Source organism: Hypomesus transpacificus, chromosome 17 (genome assembly GCF_021917145.1).
Source record: "Hypomesus transpacificus isolate Combined female chromosome 17, fHypTra1, whole genome shotgun sequence".
Lineage (NCBI taxonomy): Eukaryota > Metazoa > Chordata > Actinopteri > Osmeriformes > Osmeridae > Hypomesus > Hypomesus transpacificus.
The window spans coordinates 7,933,497-7,942,665 of NC_061076.1; the positions used below are offsets into that span (position 1 = coordinate 7,933,497).

At 40.7% G+C, this 9,169-nt stretch overlaps 1 protein-coding gene across 1 annotated transcript; it reads left to right on the forward strand.

The window, feature by feature from the left end:
* The first annotated feature begins 7,329 nt into the window (after positions 1-7,329).
* LOC124480107 (leucine-rich repeat-containing protein 38-like) lies at positions 7,330-8,773 on the forward strand. Its single transcript, XM_047039198.1, has 2 exons — positions 7,330-7,966; positions 8,197-8,773. The coding sequence occupies exons 1-2, from the start codon at positions 7,330-7,332 to the stop codon at positions 8,490-8,492; spliced, it is 933 nt and encodes a 310-aa protein (XP_046895154.1). The 3' UTR covers positions 8,493-8,773.
* Positions 8,774-9,169: the final 396 nt, after the last annotated feature.

Here is a 9,169-nt window from a genome sequence, read left to right on the forward strand (position 1 = left end):
CTTTAGGACATTTTAATCCAAAGTAACATAATCTCTGAATCACAACAACGAGATGTATTGTACAAATAAGTGCTGCTTGTTGTGCCCTTAGATTAAGTGAGTGTTAAGTCTAGGAAAAGTATAATCCTGAGTAAACAATGTAAAGTTACATTTACATTTATGCATTTAGCAGATGCTTTTATCCAAAGCGACTTCCAAGAGAGTGTTTTACAAAAGTGCATAGGTCACTGATCATAACAACTAGAGCTCCAAACATTGCAGATAGCCAAACATGTCACAAGGGAAGAACAATAAAAGCATGTAGTTAGACAAGTTACAATTAATCAGCAAGAACCTCAAAAGTGCAAGAGTGTACCTGTGGAAAAAGCAAGCAACAATAATATATTTGAGCGGTGGGACCACCAGACGGCTGACAGAAGAAGATCGTAGGTGGCAGGTGGGGGTGCAAGGCTGGAGGAGAGACTTGATGTAGTCGGGTGCAGTCCCGTTCACCGCTCGGTAGGTCAGTACCAGAGTCTTGAATCTAATACAGGCCGTGATGGGAAGCCAGTGGAGGGAGATGACGAGCGGGGTAACATGGGAGCGTTCGGGTAGATTGAAGACCAGATGGGCCGCCGCATTCTGAATCCTCTGGAGAGGGCGGGTTGCACATGTTGGGAGACCGGCGAGCAGCGAGTTGCAGTAGTCCAAGTTGGAGAGGACAAGTGCTTGGACTAGCAGCTGGGTGGAATGCTCAGACAGGTATCTCCTGAACTTCCGGATGTTGAAGAGGGTGAATCTACAAGGCCGGGACACCGCAGCAATGTGGGCTGTGAGGGAGAGCTCGTCATCCATGGTCACCCCGAAGTTCCTGGCAGAGGATGAAAGGGTCACCGTCGCCGATCCCAGGGTGATTGAGAGATCGTGGGAGATGGAGGGATTGGCCGGGATGATGAGGAGTTCTGTTTTGGCGAGGTTCAGCTGGAGGTGGTGCTTGGTCATTCAGGCGGAGATGTCTGTGAGGCAGGCCTCAATCCTGGCTGAGATCCCAGGATCAGTCGGGGGGAACGATAGGTACAGCTGCGTGTCATCAGCATAGCAGTGGTAGGAGTAGCCGTGGGAGGTGATGATTGGTCTAAGCGAGGTGGTGCACAGGGAGAAGAGGAGGGGTCCAAAGACGGAGCCCTGCGGAACACCAGTGGAGAGCTGGCGCGGGCCCAAAAAAAAAAAAAGTTTCTAAATAATAGGCCAACCAATCACTTTAACTCAAACATAATAACAACATGAGTCCAATGTATTATATTACATGTAGCTCAAAAATGTAGTATTTGCACTCAAGTCATTACAAAAACACGCTTGCAGTAACTATTGATGTCCCTACCAAAGCTGATAGCAAACTTACGTCCCTGAACTGTATGTATAATGAGTAGGTGCCTGTGCCCCTGTAGAGCTTTATTTTTGTCTAGCAACGCAACTGAGTGATAGCTGTCTTTTCTTATACATGGCAAGAGCAAACCCCCTAAGATGATTTGTCAGACATTTTCAGCCATGTAACATTGAGCTCACATATTCTGACAACTGCTATCAAAATATGTGACCTCTTGTGCCCAGGTCCAAATTTTGACCAGATCAGTGATTATTTTTTGTTTATACATGGCACGGTCAAATAAATCACCTGAGATGGTTTGGTTGGTGGGTCAGACATTTTTTCAGCCATGTAACAGGGAGGTTACATAATTAGCGACCACTAAAGCCTAGTAGTCTTCAACCCTGGTCCTACCGCCTATCTACAGTGTTAGACAGTAGGCTTATGTGTAAGAAAGGCTGGTGGAATCAGCCAATAAGAGACCATAACTTTATCAGTTAGAATCATAAAAATGACGGTTGGTTTTATTTCTTATGCTCGTAGTCAATAATCGTTGGTTTAGAAAAGAGTGCATTCATGACAAAAGTTGTTTGTTTTGTTGTTTGTTTGTTGTCCTCTTATTGTTTAACCATATTTAATTCTGTATAGTTTATAAATAGTCTCGGTAAGCAGTCGGATCATCGTATGTGCTTTAGTTTCGTTGTCAACAGCGATTGGAATTCATTGATATAATGTCGATAGGCTAATAGGCCTATTTGTTTAATTATAATAGAGTTGATAACGTATTATTTATTTATATTTTGTCATATGCTGTGTCGGGAACATGGCTAATTGTTTTACGTTCTGTGTTGTTTCAGCACCACTCTCATTTCTCTCTCACTGCGATCACTCCCAGTGGAACTCTGGTGGAACTGCAACAAAATTCGGTACAATGGGGCTTAATAGGGAATGGGCGGCTCTCCTTAAAGGCCACATGGCACCACCACTGTCGATTAATGGGTACATAAAGCACTCAAGATATGTAAATTATACAATAAATCTCCAAATGGTGTCTCAAAATGGTGTTTAAGACCAGTTTTTGTCATTTTTTGTGTTAGCAATAGCATATTAGCGCAATTCGACGATGACGTCACGTTGGGGAGTCGTGGAGCAGTGTTGCCTCAGTCTAGTACTAGAACTATGGCGACTGACCGGGATGAAGAAGAGGTGGCAAGAACCACTAATCTATATGATGGCCCGCAGCCGGCCGTCAAAGCCAAATAAATGAGAATCATTTATTAAATGATTCATTTATTAACTGTTCATTGTACCGAGGATAATGAGTGGAGAGTTGATGAAGTGTCCTCCTGGTGAGTTGCTATCATTTAGCAACGCAGCAATGACCTCTGGAGCTCACCTACGAACAGCAGTGCACATATACAATTTATTCTTACTGTCAGTGAATAGCACCGAGTGGAAGTCAACATTTTCTTTATATCTAGTGATCATTCAGTGCCTGACATTACGTTTTGAGGCACTACACTAGCCAGGGGCGTTTGTACACGGGGGCCTACAGGGGCCAGTGCCCCTGTAAAAATGTCCCTGGCCCCCCCTGTGGCCCCCCTGAGCTGACAAAAAAAAAAGTATATTTACATTTACATTTATTCATTTAGCAGACGCTTTTATCCAAAGCGACTTCCAAGAGAGAGCTTTACAAAGTGCATAGGTCACTGATAATAACAACAAGATAGCCCCACAGCATTGCGGGTAGTCAAAAACAAGAAGTACATATTGTGAACAACCAAAAAATAGTGCTAAAGGGAAGAAACCATAAGAGCATGTAGTTAAACAAGTTAAATTACACAACATTAATCTGTAAGTGCAGGTGTACCTGTAGGAAAGCAATAAAAATAGGATTAACTAAAATAGAATACAACAGTTTAAACCAGCTACCACTAACCAACAAGAGCAACAGTCTAAGCAAGAGTCATTGTGATCCTTGAGGAAACTAGCGTTGGGTTCAGCAAACCATTCCTAAGTACCATTGTACTCCCGGAACAAGTGCGTCTTGAGCCTTCTCTTGAAGGTGGAGAGACAGTCCGTGTCTCTGATGGAGGTGGGGAGTTGATTCCACCACTGGGGTGCCAGGCAGGAGAAGAGCTTGTGCTGGGACCGGGCGGTCTTGAGAGGTGGGACCACCAGGCGGTTGTCTGAAGAAGACCGTAGGTGGCGGGTGGGGGTGTAATGCTGCAGGAGAGACTTGATGTAGTCGGGCGCAGTCCCGTTCACTGCTCGGAAGGTCAGTACCAGGGTCTTGAATCTGATGCAGGTCGTTATGGGTAGCCAGTGTTGGGTATAGTAAAAAAGTATATATACTTTTTTTTTTTACACGTTTTTCTTTTTCTAGTAGTCATTGCCTATATGCCACGTACCTCCGCTCCACGGTCTCAGCCACCACGTTCAGTTCCTGTCTCTCTGTCAACGCAATAACAATGGCTGCATTTTTCACCCGCTCAATCCTGGATCTCCCAACAATATCCCTGACAGATGTGAGCAGAATTGTATTTTGTCCAGTGTCTTATTGGTATAATGTATTTAACCGTAATTCAATGTTAATCACAGTTTCAAACCAGGGTCTGGCAGGGCTAACAATTAGGTGTCAGTGCTACCGATCAATGAGGATAAGTCAACCTTTATTAAGTTGTAAACAAATGTCATGCATTCCCAACTATCTTTTGTCATGAATTTCACTAACATTGCAGCTACCGGTAGACGTTATTCTGATATTAACCACAGAAGAATTCACCTGGCATGACGTTTGAACAGTAACACAATGTTGGCATGTCGACTGTCCATGTGATGTCGATTCAACCTGTAGCTTCTCATGTAGCAAGCCACTTCAAAGCTAACAAGCACAACAAAAGTAGCTCGATACACGCTACAGGTTAAATCGACATCACATGGAGACTTAGCTTGCTACATTTACTGGTAGCTTAGCTCACTACATTTTCCAAGTAGCTTACCCAACACTTATTTTTAGGCTACACGTAGCCACGTACCCAATACACTGTCTTCTACAATCTAGGTAACATTAGATTACATTGCAGCGGAAGTAAACGTGGTGACTGAGAGTTTTAGGCGGAAGTACGTCAGCTCACCGTGGCATATAGGCAATTATGAAATGAGGAATGGACATTGCAGCCTTTTTTGCCCTAGTAAAAAAATGTTTTTGAGAAACATATCAAGGTATTGAGAGAGCTGAGGAGCTGGAAGAGGGAGAGCCAGAGCTTTTTGTATGATTTTAATGTAAAGCAAAATTAAAGGATTTAATTTTTAAATATCATTTGTTTCCGTTTTTTAATGTGCCCCTCTGATTAAACACTGACCCCCCCTAGGCCCCCCCAGTAAAATTTGTCTAGAACCGCCACTGACACTAGCCTACATTTACGTTTTACTTTTCCATGCACAAAAGTCACGTCCGGGTAAACATTGTGCCTTTGACCAACGAAGATGAACTGTAATATTATACAAATGATAACAATTGAGGTGTTATAAAAACGGTATTTGTTACATTAAACATTTACACAATTTCTGCAGAATGAAACACTTTCTGTTATGTACTGTATTGCAGCTTCGTCCCAATATCTCTACAGACCGTGCAGCTAATTTGACTTGAACGGGGGCTTATTACTTATTACTTACTAAGAGGAATTATTTACTGAGTCTTCTCAGTTACATTATCAGGGCTTGGAAATACTGTGACTTGCTAAAGTAGGCAAATGGCTAGTATATATATATATATATATATATATATATATATATATATATATATATATATATATATATATCAGGGAACAAGGTGGATAGCAAACCGCAACTTCCCCTACTCACCGGAAGTTGCACCCATAATCATTTCTACAGTAGACCCCCTGAGAATAAGGCTAAGAGGCTATATTAATCGATTTTTAATAGATTAATATAGCCTATAAAAATCAAATGATTATGAAATGATGAATTGTAATTGTCTTTAAAATAATTGACTAATTCAAAGAACAACAAAAAAATACTTGTAGGCCTAACGGCGCACACGATCATCTTGTTCCTGTCAATCATACAGGCGGTTACAACCAATTATACTGCATGAGGGAGGGCCAGGCCAACGCACACACACTCAGTTAGACAAGTAGCATAGTAGGCTATAGTCGAAACTCTGAGGAGAGCCATAACAAATCAATGCATTTTTAAAGACATTGTGGTTGAGGTAGAGTAGCCTACGATTTCATTGAATAATTTATTTCAAATTGTTTTCACACCTATCAAGTCAAATTCATGGTAAAAACATTTGTTTTTTAAAGAGCCGTTCGGCAGCCAAAAGAGCCGCTCTTTTCAGCTGGGCCAAACGAGCCGGCTCAGAAAAAGAGCCGGAATGCCCATCACTACTAGCCGGATGTAGTTTAGGGCCTTACGTTCTAAACTGATCTGTTATTGTTTACGTTTCAAAAAAGGTCTGCGGCGCGCATCTTATGATCTGGGTAACTTGCTGTTTTTCACACGCTCGATCCAACACATAAGCATAGCATGAAGCCTACTAAAACACCAAGGTTAGACTCCATTCGAGTTGTATGGATACAGTCAACTAACATATCGACGCCCTTACGAAAAAGAAGTATACTTCAAGTTTAATTTGTAAGTATACTCAAGTATAAAAAGTATAGGCCTACTATTGTCATGGTACTTAAAGTATACTAGCAGTGTACTTATTTATATACTATTTTTGTACTAAGTAAACTGAATATGCCCACTTTTTAGGTCATTTAGTACACTTTAAAGTACACTATAAAGTAGGCTGCACTTGAGGTTTACTTTTGAATACTGTAAAGTAGCCTGTGTAGTGCACTTTTAGTTTATGAAGTATACTTCCTAAAGTACTACAAATTATACCTTTGAATATTGTAAAGTAAACTAGTGCACTTTCAGTTCATGAAATATACTTCCTAAAGTACTTCAAAGTATACCTTTGAATATTCTAAAGGAACCTGTGTAGTGCACTTTCAGTTCATGAAGCATACTTCCTAAAGTACCTCAAAGTAGCCTATACTTTGGAATACTTTCAAGTGCACTTTCAATTAATGTAAGTACTTAAAAAAGTAAACTTAATAAATGTCCATTTATCATGAATATTAATATATTTAAATGTTTAGGGGGCCCTCAAACGAGAGCCTCTAGGAGCCGGGTCTCGTAGGTGAACGTTGGGATCTGTCTCGCATATCTGGAGAGACGACTCTATTTTTAATAGATTAATATAGCCTATAAAAATTAAATTATTATGAAATAATTAATTTTAATTGTGTTTAAAATAACTGACTCAAAGAACAACAAAGAAATACTTGTAGGCCTAAAGGCTCACACGATCATCCTCACATTCTGTTTCTGTCAATCATAAATGCTGTGTCAACCAATTATACTGCATGAGGGAGGGCCGAGGCAACACACACTATTTTCTAAGTGTACTTCTTACAAGTATATATCAAAAGTGAACTAAAAGTGTACTATCCATATTATAGTATAGCCTACTTAGAGTATACTTTAATATACTTATTTTTTGTAAGGGCAGACACATGTAGTTTATTCCTTTGAAACACAACAACAGGATAATAGGCTTACCTACTACAAATTTTACGAAAATATCATTGACAACAGAATATTCTAATCCACTAAAACAAATAGCAGACTACTGGGTCTGAGAAGAGTTTGGACTTTATGGAATCCTCCAAAGCATGGAACCTCAAAACGGAATAATTACATAAATTACAGGTAAGTGGCAAACCAATATTCAGGGCTCTGGTCTCCCAGCCGAAAAGCCTTATGCATTTCAGCCAATTATCAAGCTCTCACGCAACACCACCTTGTAATATTGGCTGGCTTCGATATATTTTTCTGAAGGGCATATAATATCAATGAATGCTATTTACTCTGTCCATAGGAAATTGATGAAGCTATTGATGATGCGCCTTGTCCAGCAGCGAAGCGTGCAATACTTGCGTTTTATAATAATTCTGAATCTAATAGATGTGACTCCGTTCACTGTTGGCTGCCCAGACCGCTGTGTGTGCAACGACCATCTGGTGGTTCAGTGCGCTGAGCAAAACTTGACAGTGTTTCCCTCCAACATCCCACTGCTCACGAGGAAGCTGATCATCTCAAACAACCGTTTGGTCGAGCTCCCGCCGCTGATGCTCTTTTACTTGTCCGATTTAGTTCATTTGGACTGCAGCAACAACTCTCTAACGTGGATATCAGATGCCACATTTGGGAATCTACGCAAACTTGCATACCTGGACATCTCTTTCAACAACTTGATCCGAATAGAAAGCAGGACATTCTTGCCGTTGGTGAGCCTTGTGATGCTTAGGATGACGGACAACTACGGCCTGTCCATGATTCACCCTCTCGCTTTCAAAGGCAATGAGAATCTTCAACTACTGGACGTAAGCCAAAATAACTTGACGGTGCTCGACATCAGCATCCTTTCTAACTTACCTGACCTGTGCTACATCGCCATCAGTGGAAACCCCTGGAACTGTGGATGCGAAAACGAGGAACTATGTATCTGGGCCAACAAGGAGGGATTCCGTTTCCCAGGTAAATACAGCTTCAACCAAACATACACAGCTGTCAACTGTATAATTTTCATTATCTGAAAGACATTTGTAAATGTATGACTGACGCTAAATAAATATGTAAACAAAGATGAAAAGTTATATAATGTAATATATTTACAATTATTCAATAGGCTGTGCTGGTTGAGTGGACATAATATTGGCCTCCTCCTCCGGTACTACATGTAATTTCAGAGTGTGTGTGTGTTGCAGATAAAGAACAGGCATTCTGTAGAAGTCCACCTAGCATGCAGGAGCAGCGTATAGACCAAGTGAGTCTCCAGATGAGGTCCATCCATAAACCGGGACTTACATTCGGCTACCTGTTCTTGATTTTTTGCTCAATGGCCCAAATCTCGGTCACAATGTTACTGGTAACGCATTTTGTCATGGAGCTGTCCAATTGCTGCCACAACCTTTACTCGGAGGACTGTGACGATGACAGCAGTGATGGTAGTAACCAGGACAATGGGGATTTTAACTCCCTCCTGTCTGTGAAGTCCTCCTAAAATGACCAGCGAGAATATTGGTATTTTTTACATTAAAAAAGAGACACCTCAGAAAAGTGCCTGACATGTCACTTAGCACTCCCAAGACAGCCTCATGGTATTAATTCATCCTGCAGCATTTTTATACCAAAAAAGGCACTACAATAAAAATAGTCTCAATATGCAGTAAGAATGTAGAATTGTCATTGTCATTGTTTTTCTGAAGCTTTCTGAATGTTGATTAGCAGTTTACAATGAACAAGGTTCGCTTCTCCTCCAAATAAAAGATTTACATTCAGACAATAACAATGTTTCATATTCTTCATGATTTGAGTCCACAGTTCAAGTAATTGAACTGTAATTGTTGTTCATGTAAACAATGCCCTGATTTTAACTTATCATATTTCATTTATTCCTAAATATTTTCACAGATAGCTCACATAGACATTTCAGTTTGACACTCACACTTAAACTTTTCCCCCCATTCAAAACAATGAGGAGGAGGTAAAGGTGGGACCATCCAAAATTCGGAACGCTTCACAGATTTGTGTTTCATCCCTTCAGCGACAACGTGATGGATCAGTTGCATTTCAGTCTCGTGGCCCCTTCTAAAATCTACAGTTTGGCCACTCTGATCATGTTGATTTGTATTTATCTAAACAGGTTTTAGCAGACTACAGTAACAATATATAAATACA

Coding starts and splice junctions, on each gene's coding strand:
- LOC124480107 (XM_047039198.1), top strand. CDS start 7,330: ATGCGCCTTGTCCAGCAGCGAAGCGTGCAATACTTGCGTTTTATAATA. Junction 7,967..8,196: donor GGAGGGATTCCGTTTCCCAG/GTAAATACAGCT, acceptor TGTGTGTTGCAG/ATAAAGAACAGGCATTCTGT.